Raw genomic sequence first — 26,785 nt, 5'->3', positions numbered from 1 at the left:
TTCACACGCAGCTCCAGCAGCGGCCCCGACACCCGGCCTCTGGCGCCCGAACTTTCCAGGTGAGAGGGAATGTGTCTGCCCTGTCCACACAGACAAAACCACCCCGAGGCCCCACGGAGCCCCTGCCTTCTCTGCTCCCCCCATTGCCCATGGGCCCGGGGCCATAGTCAGGCGGCAGCCTGTGGGATTCGTGCAGGTCTCTGTGACTTGTCATCCTCTGGAGCGAAGGCAGGCTCTGGCCATCACGTCTCACCAGGAGCTGGTGAGGGCGGCATGTCCGGGAACTGGAGGAGGAGGGGAACACAGGCGGTGAGCAAGAGGCGCAGCCACCCTGAAAACGCAGCCATGATTTGCTGCTCTGTGGCTGTGACGGCAACCTGTCAGGGAAACGCCGCGGAAAGCAAGGAATAAAAACCACCCCGCGTTCTTTCGCCACACACCCGAATTGGAAAACGCTACTCCAGGGAGATTTACACCTCGACCCGTTCCTCACTCACAGAGCAGCTGCCGAGCTCGCGGGCACGCTGAGAGCAGCGTGGTGAGGAGAGTGAGCGGAAGGGCAGTAGGAGTCTGGAACCTTCAGCTGACACCAGGGGCCAGCGCCACCGGCGCCAGAGCTCAGAAGCACTGACCCCCAGGTGGGGGCTCAGAACCGGGGGGCGGACCCCGGAGGCAGTGCCAGAGACTTCAGTAGAGGGACGACCACTTGGCCAGGCTCCACACAGGGCGTCACTGTGGGGGCGTACACACCTCACCCCACCAAACTTCAGGCCTGGCCCCTTGCCTGCTTTGGCCACCAGGCCTGTGCAGAGAGGCACTTGGAAGCTTTGAGATCAGAAGCCTCGAGGGCCACGCTGTGGTCCCGCCCCTTCCCTTGCTCTGCCACAATTCGAGGGGAGGCTGGCTGGCCTGAGCCCAGGCATGGCCCCAGAGCCTGAGCAGCTTCTACTGGCTCAGTCACTCTTCCCGGGCACCACGGTTTTGTGACCCAGTCTTCCTGCTCCTGTGGACACTGCCTCAACACCGGCCCTTCGGAAGCAGCGAGCCCCATGAGCAGCAGCTCTTCCGGCACTGAAGGACAGCGACTCCTGAGTGCACGAACAGGCGCTGCTCCGTGTGTGAGTGAGCGGGCCGTCTCTACGGTCCTGTGGCTCCAACCTGTCAAGTGAGGTAACACCTCTACCACGGGGAACAGTCCCCACCTTCCGCTCACCCACTTTCTGGTTGCTGGAAGGGGGCGGAGCAGCCAGGTACTCAGACACAGGGCAGAGCAGCACCCTGCTGCCAGCAGAAGTCACGTGGGAAAAACCGGCCAGCATCCTGAGCCCTCCACGCGGCAGCCCCAGTTCCCCAGCCACAGCAGGACACTGTGCACGACCTCCCCAGGCCTCTGCACCCCGCCCAGGCCCCTTGTCTCCCAGGACTACCTACGCGGTGTCACACTCAGACGCCTCTCCGCACACTTGCTCACCACTTTCTTGATCCCCGCCTTCCCCTGGGCCCAGTCTTGTTTCTGATCTACCTGCAGTAACTTTGGAAAATCGATTCATAAATAACTGGTATCTAATCAAAACCCACGATCAGTTTTTTATTTGCTTTGAGAGACCAAGGACAGGAGTTCCAGGCCGGCCCGACTTGGCTGCTGAGCCCACGCACAGTACAGAACCTGTCTGGTGCCCAGGTTTCTTCGCCGGCACAGAGCAGAACTAGCGCCTCGTAGGGCTACGGGGAGGAGGAGCCGCAGCAGGTGCCGTCTGCGACTCCGGGGCTCTGCCTGACTGCAGGAGCGCCCTGTCTGCACCACCACCCCCAGCTGACACAGAGTCACAGAACCCTACTGGAGGAAGCACACCTAGCAGAGCTCAGTGCTGAGGGCAAATTTAATGTTTAAAAGATGGAGCCGTGACACTGCTTTCCTTCATTCAACAACGCACAGTGTGTGAGGGCGCTGCGGGTCGCTGTTTCTGGCGAGTGTGGCTGAGTCCCTGACCCCAAGGGACGCCACCCACCAGAGCACCCCTGAGCACAGTGTGAGCTCATACAGGCTGCCCTGGCGGGGGCGGGGACAAAAACAGGGGCGGGGGGGGGGGGGGGGGGGCGGGGGGGGGGGTGCGGGAAGGTGTCTCCTGTCCTCATGGTCGTGGAGGCAGCAAGAGAGAAACCGCAGCCCCTCAGGGCCACCCACACAGACACCCAGAAGTCTGGGCTCCTGCAACCTGGCTCTCCCAGCCTCTCCGACCTCGGACGGCTCTGCCGATCCCCAGGGCTACTTCAGTGGAGCTCGCAGCACCCATGGAGCCTTCTACTCAACAATCAGCCCTGCCTGAGTCATCACTTCTAAAACGCTAAGCATTCTCGTTTCACTCCCCTCTGCCGACAGGACACAGGCTCTCGCCCTGCTGAGGAGCCCCCAGCTGCACCAGTGCCTGGAAGCCCGGTCCCCGGACACCAGACGGCGCACCCTGCTGCCGTGAACAGGCACGCACTGACACAAAGTCAGGGGTCCCCACAGCCAGTGCACGCAGACGGGGCTACTGCTCTGCAGGGGGCGCAGCCATGTACTCTGGGACAAAGAAGCCTGGCTCTGCCGAGAGCCCCAGTGGCCTCGGCTGGGTGGTAAAGCACTCTGGGGTACGCCTTCCACACCTAGCAAAAGGAGACATGATGCCCTACTCTCCAGGTGCCATGAGAGCCACACGAGGCCACGCCCACAGTCTTGGGCACACGCAAGCAGAGGACCAAACTATCAGCTTCCCTAGAAAAGGGACTCTCTTAAGTCACTTCAGCACCCGATTTCACGTCCCAGACGTCAGTCACCCCCCTGCGGGGCTTATGAAGACCAGGCTCCACCAACATTCAAGACACTTGGTGTCTTGTGCACAGCCACCATCCTAGGGCTGGGCAGGCAGGCCGGCCAGCCTGCAATTCGGAGGGCAGGGCGACAGGCAGCGCGGCCTCCCTCAGGCACACTTTCCCTTGTCTGTCTCAACAACAGGGGACCCACTCGCCTGCCTGCCTCACGTGCTTGCAGAGGGTCAGCAGCTGGAAAGCCTTTGCCAGTTTCTCCCCCTGGGCCTCCATGGCCTTGTCCTCAAAATGAGATACAAGGCCCACGCCCACGCCCCCACATTCCTACAAGAATCGAGTGAGCACAAACATCCGTGAGGAGCATGCGTGGGTTCACCTCCCCCCCTGCTCCTCCCTGCGAAGCGTGGGCAGACAGGAGGGGGCCGGCCCCTCCCAAGCTCAGCACTGAGCATCAGGGGCGCCACGAGGCATCTTTGCACATGTGTCCCTCAGATCTGAATCCCATGTTCAAACATGTTTCTTGAGGCTCCACGTTTGAAAAATAGATGTACATTTGTTTCAAGTTCAGCTCATTTGCTACGTGAACGCTGGTGACCGACAGCAGCCAGCACAGCGCCGTGACTTGGTAAACCCGCCAGTTTCAGGCTTGCACTGGGACGCTGGCAGCCGGCTGTGTGCACGGGGTGTCTCCTTCCTTCCTTTCCAGGGGCTTGTCTCTCCTGCCTATGTGGCTGGCTTCGCTGTCCTCGTTGTGACAACTGAGCGCACGGCGCAAACTCCGTAAAAACCCAATTCCTGATGGTGGCACAGCGGTCAATCACACAAGTGCTCCACCGTCTGCCAGTCAGCCCCAGTGCCCAGCGTCTCCAGAAACACCAGAGGCAAGCCCTTGTGCTCCACCCTCGGCCTGCAGCTCGGACGCGCCTTCCCAGGAGGAGAGCACTCCCAGCTCCAGAGCTCCCAGGGCTCTTTGTTACATGTTATCATGTGGCTCTGCAGTAAGACGTGCTCATTTTCATAAAAACCTTAACATTTCAAGGTACACCACCCAAAAATGCAGGGAGAGGGACCCACACAGCCCAAGGCCCATCCCTCGAAGGTTCCTGAACACCTGTGGGCCTCAAGGAGCCAGGCCCACCAGGGAACAATGGGAAAATGGGAGCAATACTTGACCTTGGCCAACACCTCAAGCCGCTTCCTGAGGGGCCACCTCCCACAAGAGGAGGAGAGGCAGAAGCATCTGGAAGCCTCAGGCACAGGAAAAGGCCCGGGCTGGGGAGCCCCAGAGGCCTGGGTGTGGAACACCACTCCTGGGCCTACCAGCTGTCCCCCTACAAAACGCCGGCCCGGCAGCAGCAGTCCCCTGCTCCAGACAGGCAGGGCATCCCTGGCTCTGAGCGGCACCTGACCTGTTCCCATGCCCCCAGACCACAGTGACCGCCCTGCCTGCCCTGCCGGCCCCTCGCCTCCCTGCCCGCTGCTCTCCGTTCCCTTCAGAGTGCAGTGCATAGAGAGCTTCCCCACCGGGACGTGAGCCCACAGGGACAGGGACCAGTCCCTCGCCACCACAGCCCAGGGGACTGAGACCACAGCCATCTCCCATCTCGGTCACAACTGCAGAGCCCCTCGGCACGTAAGGAGCATATCAGAGTCCCCACGGAGCTGTCCCTCCGTCAGGTGGGGACAGCGCCCTTCCCTCGAGAACCTCATGAACGTTTAGAAGCTTGTTATCGGAGGAAGCAGCACAGCGTGTGACACATGCCCACAGGTGCTGCTGCAGCTCAGTGATGCCCCGATGCCCCACACTCTCCCGGCCCCAACACAAGTCCCAGGGCGGACGACAGATCAGTCACCAGAGGCTGCTGCGAGGCTTCCAAACCCTGCCAGGCCCTGGAGGGCCCCAACTGGGGCCAGCGTTACCCCCACCCCCCTGGGCAGCTGCAGGGGTTGGGGGTAATGCTGGCCCTGGTCAGCGTTACCGAGCCAGGAGCAGGGACACAGCTCTGCGTCCCCATCCGGTCACTCTCCGGACCCCAGCAGGATGCGCTCTTGGGTGCTGACCTCGAGCTTGTGAAGAAGACTGAGGGGGCTTCTTGGTGTTCACTGACCTGCTGGCCTCTGGGGCACAGGCTCAGGTACGAGAGAGGCATCCAGTGAGACGCCTCCATCCCAGAAAGCAGCAGACACAGGGTACCCTCTGATGGCCAGGGGGGCAGCGCAAGGATGCAGGGACTCTTACCGCTGGCACTCGCCTGCGTGCAGGGTCAGCTCCTCGTTGCCGTGGGCGCTGACGGTCAGCTCGTGCTCCGTGGAGTTGAAGGCATCCAAGAGCAGGTGGCACTGGCGGGTGCTGTGTGGAAAAGACAAAGGCAAGTTCAGGGTCTTCCGACAGCCCCAGAAGAGAGAGACTTGGCCTTTTTCTCTTCCCCGGAGATTTTCCACAACCTGAGGAAGTCAGAAGTGCGATTCATCACAAATATCAAGTGCTCCTGGCCTAAAAGAGGAGCGAGACCTACTCCAGACAAAGCTGAGCGCCCTAACAAGCGTGTATGCAGAGGCCCCTGTCCTGGGCCACGTGCTCACAGCCCTGCAGTGCCCTGTGCAAACTGGGCAGCCTGGGGAAGGCACCTCGAGCTCCCATGCCTTGCTGGTGTGAAGACAGAACACCTGGCCCGTAAGCGAGACAGCCAGCGGGAAGGCACTTGGCTGCAGTGCTATTCAACGAGGGCCACGTCCCTGTCACCACCCCGTCAGCCAATGTTCACTGGACTTCACAGGCCCCGGGCCAGGCACCGGCCCTGATCCGAGGGCAAGTGGGCCACAGCTGCCGGTGTGCATGTCTGCATGGGTTCTCACACTCCCTCCTCTTCCGCGGGGCTATGGGAGACACAGGAGGAGGGCCACCTCACCCCCACCTGAAGCCTCCTCTCCTTCATCTCGACTACAGACAGAAGTGCTCTGCCCCCAGGGGAACTCCACGGGGCAAAGTTCCAGCTAGGAAGAATGGGCATCAGGGGACTCTCCACCCCAAACGAGAAGACGAGGCCTCAGGAGGAGAAGGTGCTCACCCTTCGGCCTCCCTCCTCCCCTTTCCCCCCTCCCCAGAGATGAACTAACAGGGTGCAAGAGTCTCTCGAACCACTTGGGGCCATGAGGACTAACGCCACAAGCTGCAGAGGGCATGGTGGCCAGGAGGGTCTGGGCGAGCATAGCACCAAGCAGCTGGGGCAGCCCCTCACTGCCCCCGCCCCCCCCCAACTCATTAGCCACAACCATGCACCTTTGCTGGTGCCAGCTGCCCCTCGCCGGCTTCCATCACAACCGAGCGCCACCTGGAACTAACAAGGCATTCCCAAGTGCCGAGCATCACCGCTGGCCCAGGACAGGCTATCGATGGGCCCACTGCTCTCCACGGACAGGGCGGTGTGCGCAGGGCAGGAAGAGACGCAGCAGGCAGCGACAGAGGCAGCTGCCGACTCCTCCCTGCAGGAGCACAGAGAACAGCCTCCCACTGCAGAAAACAGACCAGAACAGGGCGTGCCCCCGAGGTCGTGCCCAGCCTGGTGTGCCCTCCCAACAGGCCACATCCAACGGCATCAGAACCCTCCACTGTACTTGTGGGCGTGCGGCTGGCTGTGAAAGGGAGAGAGGGAGGGCTAACACCCGAGGGAGGCTACTTCACCCCAACAACCCTGGGCACTGTCCTCGCTAGACCTGCTCACGGGGAAGGAAGGTGAGGCCCAGAGGTACTGAAAATGCCAGGGAACAACTGAGACTCGAGATTCAGAACTCAGATGAAAACACAGATTCCAAACTCAAACCTGTCCTCTGCTCTTTGCAGGAAAGGGAGCTGTGGCGGGCAGGGGCAGGACCTTGTCTGTGCACACGTACACCCAGACCTCATCGAAAGGCCACAGGGCACCCACGAAGCACCACTTCTCACACTGTGGGTGTGCGGTCCGGTCTCGGGGAGGGGTAAAGCAGCAGCGTCAGAGCTTGGCAGTACACGCTCTTCCATGCCATCCAAACTCAGAGAGGGGCAGGTTCACACTGGTCGCTTCTGGGTTCTCTGGCGGGGTGTCTCCCCCAGAGGTTCAGCACTGGGAAAACGTTCATTAGCTCTGAGCTGCCTAAGAGAGGCCTCTTCACTCAGCTCATGGAAAAATGAGCTTTCAAGAACGATCTATTCTGCCTGTCATAACTTCATGAAATCTTTAATCACAGCCAAATCTTTCATCAGAAGAGGGAGTTCAAAACACCTTTACCAGAGGAGGGAAACAGAAGTGGCCCTTTAGAGCAGGGAAGGAGAGGCTCAGCTAGTCGGTGTGTTTGCTGCCAGCCGCCCAGGAGTGGACCTCGGTACCTGGTCCTTCTGCGCCCCGTCTTCCTGACGCGCAGGTGCGGGGCATTGGATCCAGGGCTTCCACACGGGAGATGCTGGTGGGGCTTTGCCTCCTGTTGGTCATAAAAGGGTCTCCTTCCCCAAACGGCAGCAGTGCCCACCAGGGCCCCACACCACGCCAGTGATGTTCTTCCGTGTTGCTCTGCATTGAGCACAGAGTGGACACGAACTTGCACTCACATTGGGCTCTTCTGAAGTGCAGGGAAGCCCAGCAAAGCTTCCTGGGTGATCTAGAATAGAGCTGGCCTTTGAAGGACAGAGCCACCTGCCAGGGTTTGGGGTGCAGAGTGACCAGGGCCCAGCGGCAGGGGAGGATCTGGAAAAAAAGCGGGGGGAGGGGACGAGGCTGCTGGGAAGGAGATGCACCCCAGAAGAGAGAGTGGTGCATGCAGAACTTGCTCAAGGTGGTCGGTAGCACTATTTCCTCCACCAAGAATCAGGAAGTGTATCCATTAACCCACCCCACACACCTGCAGAGGCCTGCTGCAGGCACGGGGAGAGGCGAGCGCACCGGACAGGCAGGTCTCCGCCTTCGCAGGAAACACACTCGCACGAGGGCAAAGGGCTGAGAGACAGGCGGGCAGTGCAAAATTTTTTAATTTAGTCGTATTGTGTAAAATAAGGAAAAACAGGCTCAGAAGGTTGCTGGATGGGGGTTAAGCCCCACACATAAAATCAGTGACATTCCTGCACAGCAACTATAAACAGTTACAAAGTAAAATTTTAAGAATATTTGCTTATAGTAGCAACGCACCTAGAAAGAAATCTAACACAATGTATATAGTGTGTCTATGGGGAAGATTCTAAAGTTTTATAGAATGATATCAAAGACAATGAATAAATGTGTAGATGTATTATGTTCAAAAATGGGAAAACTTAGTATTTTTTTAAAAGTCACTTATTCCAATTTTACATAAACTCAATGTAACTCCGGGTTTTGGTTTTCGTCAAACTCAACCTGCTGATCCTAAAGGTACACATCAGAGCACAGGACCGAGAACATGCAAATCCATACTGATGCCCAGACTTGTCACGGAGCGGCAAGGACAGAGGAAGCGGTACTGAGCAGTGATGGGTGACCGTGTCCGTGAGAGAAAACACAGCCCAGGAGCCGAGCCAGGACACGCATGGACGGGAAGGGTGGCCACGGGGGCGGTGGCAGTGCTGGGCAGTCGGGGGGGCTGGATAGGCGTTGCTAGCACACACGGCCAGGCAGGCAGACCAGAAGTGCTGTCCCCACCTCACACCACTAACAAAGCAAATTCCAAATAGACTGCATACCTACCTAAGTGTAAGAAAAGAGCAGTGACTGAAATCTTGGGGAAGGACCGAAGGTGAATGGGACAAGGCCTGGAAAGCGAGGAAGAGCTCCCGACGGGGGACTGGGCTCACGCAGAGCCGGTGCCGGGGGAGCCACCGCCAGGAGGCGTGGGAGTGTGTGCAGAGCACAGCGGGGGAAGGGGAGCCCGCCGCTGCATGTCACCACATGCTTCTGAGCTGGTGGCCTGTGGGCCACTGGGGCTCCATCCCTGGTGAAGACGAGAACAGCCAGGCCATGGCACTATTGGGGCCTCTGGTGGGGAAAGTGAGAGGGCTGGGTAGAACTCCAAGGGGGCTGTTGGGACATGCACATGAGGGCAGGGGACACCACTCGCGCGGTGGCTGTCAGTGCAGCAGGAAAAGGCAGAATGTGTCACCGTGCCAGCAAAGCAATCCCTCTAACTGCCCCGTACAGACTCAGCCGAAGCGCGTCCAAGACGCCCCTGCGTCTAGGAGGAGTCTATCCAAAAACTGTGCTGCTGCTACCAGGAAGTCCACGGGCTCCCCCCACCCTCCCACCTGCCGTCAGGCAGCTCTGCGGGCCTCCTGGGGCCGCCCGGCAACACGGGCAGGCATGGCTGCATGCGCCTGTGGCCAAATCTGCATCATCTTCTAGAATTCTCTAAGCCTGTCTAGTTTCTTGTTCTGTCTTCATTCCAGAAAAATCTAGCAGCCAGTTGCAGGATGGAGAGCTTTCTGCATGCCTTAAGGAAGCCAGGGAGCTTAATCCTGTCTAAGGTGAGGGAAAACTAGGACGAAGAATCCAAAGGTGCTTCTGGTGACATAGACCTCTTATCACCACTGCCACACTGTTATGGGCCTTCCAATGCCTCGGAGACACAAATGCCTTACTGTCCACTAAGCCACGGTTGCTCAAAGCGTAATACAAGGACCACCTAAGGCACACCCATGGGCCCCGAGGAGACAACGCAGAGAACCTCTGCAGGAGCACTGGCCATCAGTGAGGGCACAGAAGGTGGGGCGAGGCCAGCTGGGCCCTTGAGATGTACTGAGGTGAGTGACAGCTGTGAAGTCTCAGGGCTTCTGCCACGGATGGCCTGGGTTGCTATGGCGGCACCTCCCTTGTCCCTAGAGCTTGGCGCACCACCGCTGCAAGGACGCACGTGCACACCCAAGAAGCGTGCGACCACCATTGTCAGCTCTCTGCCTCTCATCGGCCCGGGTCAGATGCTTCACACACACACCTGCGACCCTCACTGAGACCCTGTGAGACGGACAGACGGACGCCATCTATGGCCCGACACAAGGGAGAGCCGGTGCCTAAGGAAACAGGAGCTGCAGAGCAAACGGGCAGGAGAACAGTGCTCAGAAACAAGATTCAGCAGGCTTGATTCTGAGCCCTGGTCCTGGTAACAATCTCAATTCTTGTGAAACGTAAAACCACCTGAACACAGGACTGCAACACCTTGGAGAAGATGGACCGTGGCAACATCCAACACCACAACTGCCAGAGTCCGTGCCGCGAGCTGAGCGGTCCTAGCCCGGGGGCAAATGGCCGGGATAGGTGCTGTGACACGTCAAGGGTGCGGTTTCCATCCATAGTGAATAACCGCCACGCCCTATGCCCTGCTCCGAGGGGTGTATCTCCACGTGGCCCACAGCAGCCACATCTGAGATTGGCTCGTTTATTGTAACAGGCTGGGGGAAAATTGCTCCTCAGGAGAAGGGGAGGCTCAGCACTCAGACCGGCAGCACAGCCCAATCCATTTCCATCTCGCCCCCAACGACATTACCAGGCAGTTCTGTGTAAAAAGTGAATCTCAGAAGTAACTGATCTCCGACACGCAAGTCAGCAGAGACACGTGCACAGCCCTGAGGGAGAAGGGTGAGAAAACAGGAGGATGCACCTGCCATCTGGTTGGTGCTTGGGCGTGCAGAAAGCAGCTTCCCTCCACCGTCTCACGCGATTCCCTTCTCCCCCAGGAGCCTCAGCAGCCACAGCAGAGAGGACGGGAGGGCTGGGGCTGGGAGAGGGGAAGAGCTGCCTCCAAGACAGAGCGGGGGTGAGGGGCCCGGTGTCAGGGCCCCCAGTTCAGAGGGCCGGGGGCATAGAGCACGGGGCTGCAATTCATGTCACCTCTCCTCTCATTACCATGCGACAGAGCCCGGATGGCAATGCCAACCTCAGTAGTCTCTCTAGTGTGTAAATATGCGTCACCGAGTGGGAGGGACCTGTGACACTCCCTAGAACAGTGGGGGCCCTGAATAAACGGGTTTCCCTGCTGCCTTTCACCACTGAGAAATTACCAACGATCGATACATCTGATAAAGGGTTGGTATCCAAAACTGATAAAGGACTTACAAAACTCAACATCAAAAAAACCAAACAACCCAGTTAAAAAATGGGCAAAGGATTGGAATAGACACTTCTCCAAAGAGAACGTACAGATGGCCCGCAGACATATGAAAAGATGCTCAATGTCACTAATCATCAGAGAGAGGCAATGAGACACCACCTCACACCTGTCAGAATGGCTACCATCAATAAATCCACAGCAAGTGCTGGCGAGAACACAGAGAAAGGGGGACCCTCTTGCACTGCCGGTGGGAATGCAGGCTGGTGCAGCCACTGTGGAAAGCAGTATGGAGATACCTCAAAAAATTAAAAATAGAAAGGTTGCCTTTTGACCCAGCAGTCCCACTTCTAGAAATATATCCGAAGGAACCCAAAACATTAATTCGAAAGAACATAAGCACCCCTAAGATTGGATCATATCACCCCTATATTCATTGCAGCGTTATTTACAATCGCCAAGATATAGAAGCAGCCCAGGTGTCCACCAGTAGATGAGTGGACAAAACTACGGGACATTTACACAGTGCAATTCTACTCGGCTGTAAAAAAGAAGAAAATTTTACCCTTTGTGACAGCATGGATGGACCTGGAGAACATTATGCTAAGTGAGATAGGCCCGTCAGAGAAAGGCAAATACCACATGATTTCACTCATTTGTGAAATCTAATGAACAAACTGAGCTAACAAGGAAAACAGAGACAGACTCACAGCTGGAGAGCAGATGACAGCTCTTGGGGTGGGGAGGGTTTGAGGAAAACGGAAAAAGGACTCAGGGACATAGACAACAGTGAGGTGGTGGCTGGGGGGAGGGGGCATAAGGGGTTGGATGGTAAGGAAAAAACACAATTAGAAAAAGTTTTAATGAACTACCAACGAGAAAACCGCACAAGCGACCAGTACCAAGGGGAGGGGGGCACACACAGGCTCTCCCAGGAACCAGCCACCAACTGCACTCCCATCGAGCACGCTCAGGTGAGCCCTCGCCATTCGCAGGAAAAGCTCCCGCCCACTTTTACCTTCGTCAGCTCAGTGTTTAACTTCAGGGCTTCGTTCATTACAGGTGTTGGGAACGAGGCCCTAACGACAGCAGTGTACGGCTAATATTTTCTCCCAGGGTGCAGCTTGCCTTTTGATGAGCTGTAGTTTTTAAATTTGACAAAATCCATCTTATCAACCTTTTATATTATGGTTAGTAGTTTCTGTTCCCATCTGGGAATTCTTTGCCCCAAAGTTACAAAGGCACTCTGCTGCTTTTTCTTCAAGTTTGCAGTTGGAGTTGTTCTTGTTTTCATTTAAGTCTAGAATCTCTATCAGGTAAATCTTTGTGTCTGATCTCATATATGGGTCCAAGTTTCTTCTCCCACCAATGTATCCAGTTCTCCCAGCATCACTTATTGAAAAGACTTTTCATTCCACATGACGCTGCTTTCATGCTTTTTTTAAAGAATCAATCGATCACATACGAGTGAGTCTATTTTTGGACTATTACGTCCCACCGATCCATCTTTACCACACTAGCATCCTCTCTCGGTCACCATATCTCTGTATTGTCTGAAAATCACATGGTCTGAGCTCCCTAACTCTGCTCCTTTTTCTCAAGGCATTTGCCTGTTCCGTTGGCAAAGGCTGTTCCATTTGGAAATAATGTTTTAAAAAACAGCTTGTCAACTTTCATCCACCCCCAAAAAATCCTCCTGAGATTTGAATTGGGACAAGTTTTCCATATTTTTACTGATTTTCTGCTTTTTCATTCAAATACTGAGAGGCAGACGTGGAAATATCTGACCGTAATTTCTCTCTCACTTTGTTTTCCCCTCAGAGGTCAGTTCTATTCTGAAGCTATGCTATTAAGCACACTTGTGTTTAACACTGTTAGGTACTCCTGGTGGCTTGCCCCTTCTACCATCACCAGTTATGCTCTCCAAGTGAACCTGTGCGATATTAACATACCCATGCCAGCCTTCTGATGATTGGCGTTTACATGGTACATGTCTTCCCCTGTCATCTGGCGTTTAAACTGTGTGCATTTCAATACTTGGACGCCACTTTCTTACGTGGCCCGGCAGTGTCCACTTTAAAGCGTGCCTTGTAGGCCACTGACACCCAGAGGGCTTCTGGGCATGGTGGGCTAAGGCCACCACATTGCTACCATGTTGCTATGTGTGTGGTTTTTCTAAAGATTTTATTTATTTATAGATAGAAGGGAGGGAGGGAGAAAGAGGGAGAGAAACATCAATGTGTGGTTACCTCTCACACACCCCCTGCTGGGGACCTGGCCCACAACCCAGGCATGTGCCCTGAGTGGGAATCGAACCGGCGACCCCTTGGTTTGCAGGCCAGCACTCGATCCACTGAGCCACACCAGCCAGGGCTGCTATGTGCTTTCTACCTGACCACATGTTCTGGGTTCTTCCAGCCTCATCTTCTGCCAACCAGTCCCCTCTTCTGAATTAAGTATTTTTTAGTATTCCATTTTATTTCTTCTGGCTTATTTCCCACACCTAAAGTGTTGCTCAAGGGTTTACAATATGCATCTTTAACTTATCACATTCTAACCACAAATTACGTACATTTTGCACTGAAACTTCCATTTCCCCCTCCTTTTCTCTTCTATTTCTTCGTGTCAACATTTTTGGTACATATTTTACTTCTGCACGTGACACGCACTACAAAACTAAATGTGCCATTTCTTCTCTGAACAGCAACAGTCTGATAAAGGAATGCAGAAGTGAGGGGAAGGAGTCTCTGGTATTTATTCGATGATCGATGGTTTCTGCTGCTCACCACTCCTTCACGTGAAGCCACATTTCCATGCGGTAGTAGCTCTGTTTGGGGCACTTTGCTCGGGCTGCGGAAGCAGGAGGACCGTGCCCTGGCCGGCTCATAGACCTGTGCAAGCCCCATGCAGCCCCTGAAGCTCTGGGGGTGCTGCTGGGAAGGGCCACAGATGGCAAGGGCTTTATTAGAAGTGCAGGGAATTACAGGAGAGCCCACGGAATGACCAACCCAGTCTGCCTAGTCATATTTAGGAAGACTTTACAAAAATGGCAACCCAGATCACCAGTGGTCAACAGACACTTTCCAGAAGGGCAGGTGAAGGAAAGACGGCAGAAGGAAAGGAGCAGGTGTTGCTATGTGCAAAGGCATGCTGGGCAGACTGCCTGGGACACCGAGAGGCCGCGCCTCTCACAGCAGCAGCAGAGGATGGGGGCACGCGGGGCTGAGCACTGGGGAGGGCTCTGAGCCAGACAGGATGAGGTGGGAGCCAGAAGGGAGGCAGCGGGCGAGCAGGCGGCGGGTGCCAGAATGGCTGCACAGGGCCGTCGGAGACATGTCGGAGGACCTGGGATGGATGAGACTTCAAGGAATGGAAAGGGAGGATCAGAGGACATCTAATCTCAGCCCCAGGAGCTGGGGGAAGAAGCAGAGCGCGGTCAACAGGTTGGGCGGGCAGGAACCAAACAGGAGCCAAGCAGCCCGCCAGCTACCCAGCAGCTCTTCAAAGTGTGCGTCTGCACCTGCGCAGGGCAGCACTCCCCGCACCTGGAATTGTCACTTAGAGCTGCAGGGGCCATGGCGCGGAAGCAAGATAGCAAGGGGGGACAACAGCCCAGCTCAGTGACAACCAGGGCTGCATCCAAGAACCGTCTGTCTGAGCAGTGGCGGCAGGAGATGAGGGTGTGAGAAGGAAGCGTGGCCACGGCCAGGGATGGAGAGGAGCTGATGCCCAGGAAGGGCCTGCGTCACTCTGAGAGCTGAGTGCTGGCCGCAGTCCCGGCTGGAGCCTCCCCAGGGGCCTGTGCTTCACACAAATTCTAAACAGAGGCCAGCCTCAGCCAGAAAGACGATCGCTCTGGGACGCCGAAAGCGGCAGGTGATGAAATGGGATGCTAAAAGGCCCCTGCTAAGCCATTAATTCTTGCTCAAACCGTTCTCCAGTTTTGGGGAAGACAGTCTTTCCTACAAACCAAAACTACACTTATTATTTGGGGCCACATCACTTTAAAAGGAGTTTTATATCAACGTTAATGCGGCACAAACACCCCTCTGGGGAACAGAGCGCGGCAGGGTGGCACGGGGTGGGTGGCTTGCACACCCCTGGGTGGGTGTGTATGTATCAGCACTGCTGCCTCAATGCCCCGACCACAAACAGAGACCCTGGGCCGGGCTCAGGGGAGATCAGGACCTGCTTCCAAAAGCTGGTGGGCCCCTGGGCCAGGAGTGGAGCCGCAGAGGGCCCCGTGGGCTGGCGCTCCACCCAACACTCAGCCCTGCGGCCCCAGTCCACCGCAGGTGAGAGTTCCGGATGAGAAACTATCATTCCGCCCCTGACAGAAGAACACCTCCCGTACCTCTGGCCACTTCTGGTCTGAAGCAGAAACGCTGTCTGACCTCCTTCTCCCCAAAGGAGGAGTGGGTCTGGCCAAGTTAACAGGGGAGAAGGCCGTGGGCAAGAAGGGCTCCTGGGCAGAAGCCTCCCAGTGCTGCAGGAGGCCAAGAGTTCCCTCAAGCAGAGTCCAGCTGAGACGCTGGACAGCCTGGCCCTGCACACACGTCTTACTGGGATGCCAGAGGGGACGTAGGAAGAGCTGCTGGACTCTTTCAGACACCCCTAGCACAGGCCAGCAGGGCAGGGACCAGGCTCCAGGCCTGAGCGGAGCCATGTCCTGCACGGTGGCGACCACAGACAGCCACGGCAGGGCTAACACGGCTGTTGCAGCCCGTTGGAGGGTGGAATGCCCACTTGTTCACCACCACCTGTGTGTCTAATGAGGACCTAAGACCCAGGGAGTCTAAGCAACTTGGCACAAAGGCACAGATCCGACGGGAGGCGGGACCGAGGGAACCCAAACGCCTTTGGCCTCTGGAAGGCGCTGTGACCACAGGCACAGGCTGCTCACCTGGTTGCTGGCAGAGTGCTGACCCGAGTGAAGAGCACAGACGGCTCGACCTCCACGTGTAGCCCCAGGGACAGGCTCCTGTAGTAGCCTTCGGCATGGCCCGGGCCTCCGGAGTACTGAAAATTCAGGACTGCCTCCAGGGTCTGCGAAGATGGAAAGGGGGGTATTAGCACTCCCCAAGCTGGCCCGTGTTCCCACAGGAGGCAGGCTTCACACAGGTAAGGCTAAAGACAACCCCAGCTGGTAAAGCTGTCACTCTCACCCTGGTGACCCCCGGCCCTGCCTCTCCTGCCATAGCCCCCGCTCCGCTCTGTGTCCCACCAGCCATTCTCAGACTGGATATGCAAATGGAAAGGGGCTCTGGTATCCTTCGGTGCTTGGAGACAGCTTTTCAGAGAGGAAACGCCTTCCACTCAGCACCACCAAACACAGGGCAGGCACAACATGGCTCCCAGGCCCACAGCGAGGAAAGCCTTGAATCCTCAGAGAAGTGCGTCCCACCCCCATGAATCAGAAGGCCAAGGAGAGACAACGCTTCCCGAGAGCAACAGAGCGGGACACAGTCTCCCCAGAGGCAGAGCCAGCAGCTCCAAGGTCAATGAACAGCCCTAGGCTGAGAAGGGCTTTCCTGACAGTCCAGGCATGGAGGAGGGGGGTGGCTGCCACCACAGGGAAGGTAAGAAACCCACCCCTAGCCCCCACCCTTCCCCCATACCATCCCCTGTCCAGACCCTCTCTCCTGGGAAGCAAAATCCTAAGCCTCTGGGGGAGGGGTAGCAAATGCCAAGGGCACAGGGGTAAATAGCCATGTCTAGTTGGGGGAGGGCTGGGGCAGAAGCTGCTGGCAGGGCAGGAGCCAGGGCCCAGCTGGGACCCCAAAGCAGCTCCACTAAAGGTCCCCTCTACCGGGCTCGTCACCGCCCCACTCAGCGCTGGCTTCTCAGCTGCTGCATGGAAACAGTAACGGTCCTGATCTCACTGGACTCCACAGAAGGCTCGACGAGAGAATGGCGGTGTCAGAGCAAGGAGGCAGGCGCTCAGCAAACTCGAGTTTCCCAGGCCTGGCCCTCTGACCTGCGGCAATGCAGCCTGGAGGGACTGGACAGGACGGGACTGGACGGAGCCCCGCCATCTCTTCCCTTTGTTCACATTTTGTCCACGGTCAACAAGCGTCACATGACGTTTGCTCGTTCTCCCATTTTAGCACGCACGTTCTGCTGCGCTGAGCCCTTCGCACTGTGGCGCGGCCATCGCTGCCACCCACCCCGGACACTTCTCGTCCCCCCACACTCTGCACTCACTGCACAAGGCTCCCCGCAACCCCCCTGCCACCACTGTCCCCCTCCTGTCTCTGAGTCTGCTGGCTCTGGAAACCTCACCCGGATGGAATCGGGCAGGGTTTCCTCCTCTGCTTCTGGCTTAAGTCACCGGGGGCAGCGTCTCAAGGCTCATCCTCGCTGCAGCGTCATCGGAACTTACTCCCTTACACAGCTGAGACATGTCCCATTGTCTGTCCAGACCACACTGTGTGTGTCTGTCCGTCCGTCCGTGCACCCATCCATGGGCAGCTGGGCTGCTCCTAGCTCCTGGCTGCTGTGAATCACACTGTTATGATCAGGGACGCATACAAATCCCTGTTCTGAGACCCTGCTTTCCATTCTCTGGGGCACACATTTATTTATACAGACTTACTTTCATTAGGAATCCAGCCGGTTTCCACAGTGGCTGGACCACTTGCTACTCCCACCAGCAATTCACCAGGGCTCGCACTTCTCCACACTCTCGTCAACGTGTCTTGCTGTCTGGGGTGGGGGCCGTGGTCCCTTCGTGTGCTAACAGCCCCCAAACAGCATGGAGCAGCACCTCATCTCCGTTCTCACTTGCACCTCCCTAACGAGGGGCACTGGGCATCTTTGCCGTGCTCACCAGCTATCTATTCTCGTCCGGGAGCACTGCTCGTTCAAGCCCTCCAGCCCCGCGGTGCTGCGACCACGCACCTCTCCACAGTCCTCAGGGAGTGTCTCCAGATCCCCGGCACTTCTTCTGCCACCAGACCCTGCCCTGGTCCTCTCCTCCACATAGCCGTAGCGGCACTCCCTCCTCTCAGCCCTAGGGAAGCCCTGCCTCTCCAGGAAGACTTCTGTTCCTCCTCACTTAAAAAGGACTCAGAGAAATACAGGTTTCTTGCTTTTGTTGTTTAATATGCAAGGACCATCTTTGGGACTCACCAAAACCCCAAGCTCTTTTCCTAATGCATTGTCCTACCATCTCCTACCATCTCCCAAGGACTGCCGGCTTCCTGTGAAGGCGTCTCACACTCTCTGAAAACCCTGTCCGTCCATAGAAGGCGAGCAGACCCCCCCCACACCCCAGGTGCCTTTCACTGGTCCACTCTAGCCTCAGGCTCACTCACATGCGTGCTTTCCTGAGAGCCACGCTCTGCCTTCAAACAAGATGAACCCTTAAGGTGCTGTCCTTGGTCTCAGAAAACTCAGAAAACACTGAATAAGCCAGTGTCTGGGCAAATTAACACATAAACAAAGGAAGCCAAGCCCGCCTCCAACGCAGACGGAGCAGCTTCTTCAAACTGCAGGTGTGCTGGTCAAGAAAGCAAACAGACACTCGATAATGGCCTTGCAAAGCCAGAACCTGTTCAGTAATGAAAAATGTCACACTGGCCTTTTTTGCTTGTTTTTCAGAGTAATCTTAAAAGTCACTCCAGGGAGTGATGTAGTAGAAATCTCTGGGAAACTGAACAAAAAATACACTGAGACAGATAACTGTAAAGTCCCACATAAGAAAGAAGAAATACTCAGTTCCCATTTTCTTGGAATTGGATGTTTCTTCGCTGAGAGAATCAAGGAAAAGATACAATTATAGAGAAACTATCTGTCTAATTTATGAAAATCAAGCACAGAAAAGGTGTTTGTGAAATTATTGAGTATGGCTGCCTTTCTTCCTTGATTAAAAAGGCCTTCCAGCTGCATAAATTAGAATATTTTACTGAAACACAGAGTGGGCCGGCAAGGCAACGACACGGGACGTTCAAGGGCTCTCAGTCACGACGCAACAGGGAGCCGTGCCCCGCTCTGCCACGGGACCGCCCCTCTCGGGGTGCGCTGTGGCCCCTGCTTTGGGGAGACACCAGTACTGAAACCACCAATGGGCAAGGGACTCAAGAGGAACATTCATTTTCTAGGCACACAGTTGACTGTTGAAGCTCAAATGAATGGTCTTTCAAAGGCCGCCTTTTACTGAGCACCTACTAAGTGCCAAATGCTCTGCTAAGTGGCCTACACATATTGACTCTGACACCCTTAAGAGCCCTACAGGGAAAGCCCTGTTCTCCCGGACAAGGCTCGGAGCAGGCAGGTGCCCGGCCGGGCCACAGACACAGGAGGGAGCACACCCAGGGTAGGAGCAGAGCTGCATGGCTGTGCGGGCCTCTCTCTTGCCATTTACGCAAACCACTCCAAACAGCACTCCTCCCGCCACCCGTGCGTGCGTGCACTCACCAACCCTGGATGGACGTCCGCTCCGTGGCAAGGGACTATGGCAGAAGACACAGTACCATCTTGAGGGGCTCAAGTCCCCTCGAAACACAAGCCCAGAGACATCTGAGACACACTGTGGCCCATCACAGAGGGGTGTCACAAGCTACACGAGGAGCAGAAAGGACGCGTGCACCCGCTGGGCAGGAGCCAGCTGGGAAGACAGGATCGGCTGCTGATAAAGTGAAAATGGACACATCATACAAAAATTCAACTCAACTAAAACCTAGTTCTGAAAAGTATCAGTAAAAGGGACAATGCTCTAAGTTAGGCTAATCAAGGGGAAAACAGAGATAAACCAATTGCCAATACCAACAATAAAAATGAGTATTGTCTTTCGGTACAGATCCTATATACGTTACAAGGAAAATAAAGGAATAATAATATAAATAATTTAGTGCCAACAGGTTCAACAACTTAGGAAGAATGGACAGGTTACCAATGGAACCAAGAGGAAACAAACCCTGAAGGGTGAGTCTCATGGCAATTGAAGACGCTGAATTCGTAACTTAAAACACACCTCTGAAAGCATGAGTGTTCTCCCAGCTGAATTCTATCAAACCTTTACGTCAAGGAATATACCAATTTTACACAAGACATCCTCAGAAAACAGAGGAAGGGAGAGAAGGTCCTCATTCTTTTTATGAGGCCAGCACTGCCCAAATACCAAAATCAGACAGAGAACTCACGCAGGAAAAAATTACAGGCCCCCTTCCTCACGAACTTAGATGCTGAAACCCTAACAAAGTCTTACTGAACCAAATGCAGTTATGTATAAACTGGGTAGTACATTAAGGCCGAGTAAGTTTCTCTCGACAGCACGATGTCAGTTTAACATCAGAACATTAATGCCACTCATCATATTAAGACACTATTAACAGACAGAAAAGGAAAAGCAACATGATTATCTCAACAGCTTCAGAAAATGCAGTTGACAAAACTCAAAACCCATTCAGGATTTTTTATAAACCTCACCGAAGCGGGCCCAGGAAGGAGCAGCGGCAATCGATGAAGCATAGCCGCGGACGACTTGCAGTGCAAACCACATTCAACAGTGAACTAAACGCTTTGCCCCGAAAGCTCAGAGCACGGCAGGCATGGCTCCATTTCTAGCAACACTGCACCTGAGACCCAAGAGAGTCAGTGAGGCAAGAAAAAGAGAACAGGCACGCATGCTGGAGAGGAAGAAGTAACTGCCCACAGACAGCACCTCAGGGAGCCTACAGCCACCTCGGAAAGTGGGAGACTCACCTGAACGCTGGGGCCAAAGGGCTCACCTGAGGGGGAGAGGAAGCCGCTCTTGCGCGCAGCAACACACCCACATACTGAAGCCGTGCCAGACACTGAGCTCTCTGGGCTCGCGTTCCAACAGTGAGCAGCTGCGAAGCCTCCACCACGCTGCAGAGGTGAACTAGGGGACCCCCTCAAGCCCTTCAAAGGCCACACCAAAGATTAACTGATTTTGGCTACAAGAGCTTAACATTAACAAGCAGCCTTGAAGTAATCAGGTCAGCAACTTGCTTTGGGTCTGGGGACCCAAGACCCAGAAAGGCGCAGACAATGGACCTTGGTCGTTGCAAAGGCGCTGTTCAAGTGTGGCCTGTCCTGTCACACCACACCCCCGAGGGAGGGGATGATGGAGCGCACCCTGCCCTGGGCCCCTTCTCCTGGCCGGCCCCCACACCCCCACCAAGAAGGGCCCAGGGCAGCAAGCAGATCTTGTCCAGGTTCTTGTCAGTGAACTGAGACCGAGAGGAGATGTCTTGGACTAGCTACTCTTTTTTTTTTTTTTTTTTTTGCTGGGGGCCAGGGGGAGGGGGCAGGTTTTCTTCCTTATAAAACAAGAAGGAAATGTGCCAAGAAATCATTACTTGGGACCACTGGGGAAACTGGAATGGAGTGTATATGATGTATCACTGTACCACTGTTAAATTTCACGGCTGTGAGGATGGCACAGCAGGTCCTCCATTAACGTCGCTTCATTGTAACAGCGATGAAAGAAAACTGATTCCCAGCCAAGGTCGCTCACTGTCTGCGTGGTGTTCGCGCATTCTCCCCGCCCCCCTCCAGGTGGGCTTTCTCTAGGTATTCGGGTTTCCTCCCTCCTCCCGAAGGTGTGCTCCTGGGGTGGCTCAGGCCTGGCGGGAGGGAGTTTTCACTCATCTGATGCCAGATGCAGTCTGTCTAATGTCCAAGTGAGCTCTTTCCACTGGACCACACCACTCAGCACCACATCCGGCAGGCACGGCCGGGGTTCCCACACCCCTGCTTGCCAAGCTGCTCCCTAGACTCTCATCATTTACCCTGCACCACAGGCACGCCATGGGCAGGAAAGAGGCTAATTCACAGAGGAGGAGACAGGCTTACCGAGGGGAAGTAACTGACCCAGCCCTGTAAAGCCAGGGATGAGCAGGATCAGGTGTGAAGGGGGCGGGGCTCATGGTGGTCCAGGTCCTGGGCCCCTAAGGAGGCTGTGCTCCTCACGCCTGGCCCCAGTCAGCCAGCCCACGCCACGCCCCCTGAGGGCAGGGACTGGACGTTACCCATCTTTATAATCTCTGTGTCTGGAACACAGCAGGAATTCCAGAAACACTGACCAGAAGGAAGAATAAAAGGGGTGGAAGGAAGGTGGCCATGCAGCTCCAGTCACACACCAGACGCAGGAGGCACAGCAGAGTCCCCACCCTGGTCTGCATTCCCCTCACTCACAGACGCTTCTGTTTCGTGCTGAAGAGTCTCACAGGACACCCCCGCCCGCCCCCAGCTCTCTCACTGTAGACATGGAAGCTGCGAGTGGGGACAGGCAAACCCCCCAAGCCCTCACCGCCACAGAAGGGCAGGGCCGTGGCTAACAGCCAGGATGCAGGGCTGCTGGCCCAGAGTTTGTCTGCCAGCGTGAGGTTCCCATGGCGCCTGGCTTAAAGTAAATGTGCCCTTCCTGAGCCAAACAGAAAATCAATGCACTCCACGTCAGTGTTGCCAATTTGCCTGAGAAAGTGGCTCTTTAAAGGTTACTTGTACTGCCGGCGGGCTCCTGTTCTTCTAACAGGGGCCCCGTGGAAGGCACACAAAACGGATGGTCCACTTCTGGGAAGAGACAGCCCACCACAAGCCCCGACGTTTTCTGTCACACCTGCCATCGAGCAGGAAGACCAATGTGACCGGGCCCCTGCACAGCCACCAGGCTATGTCTCCGTGGCTGAGGAGGCAGGCAGAGGTCTCCTAATTACGCCTTCTCCCCAAGTGCCCAGCAACCTGGAACATGAGCGCACATCCAGAGAGGAGGGTGAGGGAAGCTTCCTCTCCCACCTCCACACCCGGGGGCTCGGGAGGCTGGATGTGAGCTCGGCACAGGGGTGCTGAGTCGCCTGCCTCGTGCACATCTCTCCGAGCCCGTGCTGCGCTGGGCCTCGTGGGGGCCGCTCTGAATGCTCAGGACGACTTGGAGGAAGGGGCTCTCCGCACTGCACTCGCCCAAGATCAAGGGGCTGTCTCCTCCCTCAACTCCTGGGCAACACGCCCCCAGCACCAGACAGTCATGAGCCAGCACAGGGGGGGTTCCACGGGGAAACCGTCCAAGGGGAGGTGCGAGGGCAGTGGAGGCTGCCTCTGTGCCGAGGCGTGAAACCAAGGCCAGGAGGGCGGAGCGGGGCAGACCGGGCCAAATGGCTAAGTGGGGCACTGGGGACCTGAGTCTGCAGCCAGCAGCCTTCGGTCTTCACGCCGGGCGGTGTACACTGGGTCAGCTCGGCCCAGATCCCTGCAGCACATCGTGGGTCCTGGAACCCAACGCGGCCCCCTTGCAAAGTGTTGAACTGGCGCTCCGTTAGCATTTCAGCGGCAGCGCGTCTGGTGGGGCCCACGTGTGTCGGGACAGCAGGCGCGCCCCACTCCGTGAGTCCACGGCCCACCAGGGAGCTGCGGAAGAGAGGGCTTCACCTCTGTGGAAAGCCTACCATACGGCGAGCAAGGACCTCTACCCTCACATGAAGCCCTCCCAAGCCCCCATTCCACGTGCGAGGAAACTGCCCACTGGCCTCTCCTCAGGCTCAGACCTGTCTGAGGGAGAAGCCCAGCTCCCTGCCCTCTGCGCTCCACAATGGCCCGACCATCCCTGCTCTCCGCCCAGGGCCCAACGACCAGATGTGCCGTGAGGTTCTGGACTGGACCCAGACCCAGACCCAGCAGAAGGACACCATGAAAGAGCCCGCAGAGCCGGGGCAGGTCTGCAGGGCCACGCGCAGGACGAGAGCAGACACATCAGTCCAGCCAAGCTGCAGGCAGTGGGCGTGGAGGCGGCAGGCGAGCAGGCCACCTCCTGGAGGGGCCGCATCCACACACCGTGGGCGGCACTGCGTGCCAGCTTTTATCCTTCCGAGCGCACTGCACACAGGGAACTCTGGGCCAACGCGGCAGCCCACAGGGCACTCTACCCCCGATCTCTGGGACGCTGCCCCCACTGGGTTTAGCAGGTTCCTGGGTCAGCCCGTAAATGAGCTGAGATTGCAATCAGTCAGTGAGGAGAGAAAATTAATTTCCTTTCCCCAGTCACTTCTCAGAGTCTTTAATATTAAGGTGCGGGGGTGAGAACGGCACAGTGGTGTCACTGGGACAACTAGCTTCCAAGTGCCCTCCTGCTAAACATTCGTGGGGCTTGGTGTCGACTCAATGACCTAGAAGAGAGACTCTCGGCCCACGGCGCGGCCTCCTCAGAGCGCCCTTTGCACTCTCTCAGCGTCAGAATGCTGCCCTTGCCTCCGAAAGCCCATCCATCCGGCTTACTCTGTGGGAGTTTCCTGGACCCTTGTTTGTTCACTGGCTCACACAGCCTTGTGGGCTCACGAGGCTCCTCCGGCCGGGGCCAGCGGGCACCGGGATGGAGATGGAAACAGGAGCTTGGAGCCACGGTCGCCTCCACAGGGTGGGAGAAGAAGCCTCACAAAGACAAACCAGGCAGGAAGGGTCTCCCCAGGGGAGATGTGTGGGCAGCAGCGGGCCACCACCAAGGCTGGCGGGGGAGGTCAACGGCATGGGAAAGCCTTTATCTGGCTAATGGAACAGCATTCGGACAAGACAACAAGCTCAGCACAGGACACCTTGGTTCAGGGAATCGCGTGTCCTTCCGCATGGGCTCCCGGCCAGCCCCCGGAGCGTGACAGATGGAAGAGGCAGGGAATCCGATGGGAGAGGCCAGGTGACAGGCCAGGGGACGAAGGGCCTGCCCCTGTGCAGTCCGCCCACAGGCCCCAGCCCCGGGAAAACAGAGATCTGCCCCCCGTCATTACGGACGAGCTAGCTTACTCTGAACCACAGGAATGGAATCACACAGTATGCACTTTCTGAGTCTGAGTCTGGCTTCGGTGGCTCAGCCTAACGCTTTTGGAATTCGTCCATGGTTTCAAGTGTGTCCTAGCTTTGTCCTCTGCATGGTCAGGAGCACTCCACCATCAGCAACTACCGATTCACGGCACTGGGCACCGGGGTTAGTCCCGTGTGGGACTCCTCCGAGTAAAGCTGCAACGGGCCTTGACGTTGTGCAGACACTGCGTTCACGGCTCCTGGGTAAGCCCGCGAGAACGGGCGGCTTTGCAGTCAGGGAGCCACGGGCTCCACGTGACAGAGCTGCCCACGGGGCTCGTCAGTGGCTGTCCCGTTTTACGTGTGTCCCAGTCACTCCGCTCACCAGCCCCCCAGGGCAGTGAGTATGCGGGACTATCCACGGTGGCTTTGACTTTAATCCCCCCAAACTCACGATGCTGGTCATCTTCATGTGCGCTGGCCACTCGAGCGCCCTCCTGTGTGTGGTCAAAGCTGCGCATGCTTTTCACCAGGCGACCTCACTTCTGAGTCACGGCGTTCCTTCACAGACCCCAGAAACAGCCCGGTTACAGGTTTGGTGACGAGGGTCCCCTTGCATGCTTTTCCTCCCGCTTCGGTCCCCATTGCGTCTACACTTTTCGTTGCCTCTTGGGCACAATTCTAACTGGCAGAGTCACTTTGGCGTCGGCTTCGATCAGCTGACTCCTCTTCATGGCGTGGCCCGTGCTCTCCACTGCTTCTGCAGGCCTTCGGGGTCTCTGCCTCCATGTGACGGGCTCAGGGTTCAGCAGCAAGCTCAAATTGACCCCTGGCAGCTTCCAGAGCACGCTCGTTGCTAGTCCCTTCTTCCCTTGTACGATTCCAGGCACCAAGCCCTCCTGCGCTCTGGCCTCATCTCCCTGGCCCCGCAACACCACCACGTTCCGCTTGCGCTCCTACCCCCTGGGGACCTTGGCAGGAAACCAAGGCAGTCGCAGGCCGAGCCTCATTTGTCTCTCCTCTCCAAGCAGTCACAGCGCTGTGCTGGGCTTTCATTTTCTCCCCATCATCTGACAACTGTTATTTAAATCATTTTTCCCATTTTCTAGTGGTTCACAGCAGGACAAGAGTGTCACCAATTACTCCGTTGTGGCCGAAGTGGGCCTTTTCCTGTATAAGCTCTCAGAAACCTTGATGTACCCGCCACACCCAGAGAGGGGGGCCAGGCCCCGGGCCGCTCTCCCTCCCCACCCCAACCCCCGCCCCAGAAGCAGTTGTCTCTGAGCCTCCAGGCCCATCCATGGCTCAGCCAGCTCGGGAGACAGGAACTGCGAGAGAGCAGGGTCCACACTGCAGGCCAGTGCTTCTCAGTCACCTGAGATGGCCTGGGGAGAGCACACAGAACCCCTGCCCCCCGCCTGAGACTCTGGTGCAGCCCAGGCATTTAACACCCCTGAGTGACTCAAACCGGACATGAAGCCAGGCGAGGCCTACAGGCCCCGAGGAGGCGTGGAGGGTTTCGGAAACAGTGAGGTAGCCCTTTGGTGTCAGGGAGCAGATGGGGTAGTCCCCTCGCTCCCGGGAACAGGACAAGCTGCCTGGGGGAAGCCTGCCATCCCCAAGACCATGTGGCAGCCCTTGGCATCCTCTCCCGCAGCTTCCAGCCCTCCCATCTCAGCCTCAGGCTGCTACGTGACCCTAAGATGTGCAGACACCATCCGAGGAGCGGGGGCTGCGTCTGTGGAGGAGGCTGGTCTCTGCCCTTGGGAGCCCCTAAGCGAGAGGGAGGCATAGAGGCGAACAGAACGCAGCCCAGTGAGGACGAGCTGTGGGGGCTCCGGCCGAGGGCGGCCTTGGAGGGCGGGCAGGGAGCCCAGCCCTGGCAGGCTGCAAAGCTGGCCTGGGAGACCGGTGGCCAGGCTGGGTGCTCACGGGTAAGGAGACGTAGGGCAGGTGGAGGGGAGGAAGCCCCAGGCATGTGCTTCAAGCACACAGACAGACCACTAGCCTGGACGAGAGGGCTGGAGGATTGAGAAGAGAGGTCCGGGGTCATGGAGTTAGATGAGCCCCTGGAGGCACAGTCCTCACCTGCCCTGTGACCTGTCCCCAGCGCTGCGCACAGTGGCGCCCCACGGACACGTGATGAGTGAATGAGGTTTCTCAAGGCATCTCCTCATTTGGCCCTGCC

The 26,785-nt window shown here is 56.8% G+C and overlaps 1 protein-coding gene across 2 annotated transcripts in view; it reads right to left on the bottom strand.

Annotated features, from left to right (window-relative positions):
- Positions 1 to 26,785, bottom strand: part of TRAPPC9 (trafficking protein particle complex subunit 9) — a 264,517-nt gene that overhangs the window by 82,200 nt on the left and 155,532 nt on the right. For both annotated transcript variants that reach the window (XM_053929388.1, XM_053929389.1), the window contains 2 exons: positions 15,749 to 15,891; positions 5,048 to 5,158 (listed from right to left, as the gene is read on the bottom strand). In XM_053929388.1, coding sequence (XP_053785363.1) covers positions 5,048 to 5,158; positions 15,749 to 15,891 — 254 coding nt within the window. The remainder of the gene's footprint in view (positions 1 to 5,047; positions 5,159 to 15,748; positions 15,892 to 26,785) is intronic.

The sequence above is a fragment of the Desmodus rotundus genome, chromosome 8 (genome assembly GCF_022682495.2).
Source record: "Desmodus rotundus isolate HL8 chromosome 8, HLdesRot8A.1, whole genome shotgun sequence".
Lineage (NCBI taxonomy): Eukaryota > Metazoa > Chordata > Mammalia > Chiroptera > Phyllostomidae > Desmodus > Desmodus rotundus.
The sequence above is the reverse complement of the archived record's forward strand: the minus strand, read 5'-3'. Positions and strand labels throughout refer to the sequence as shown.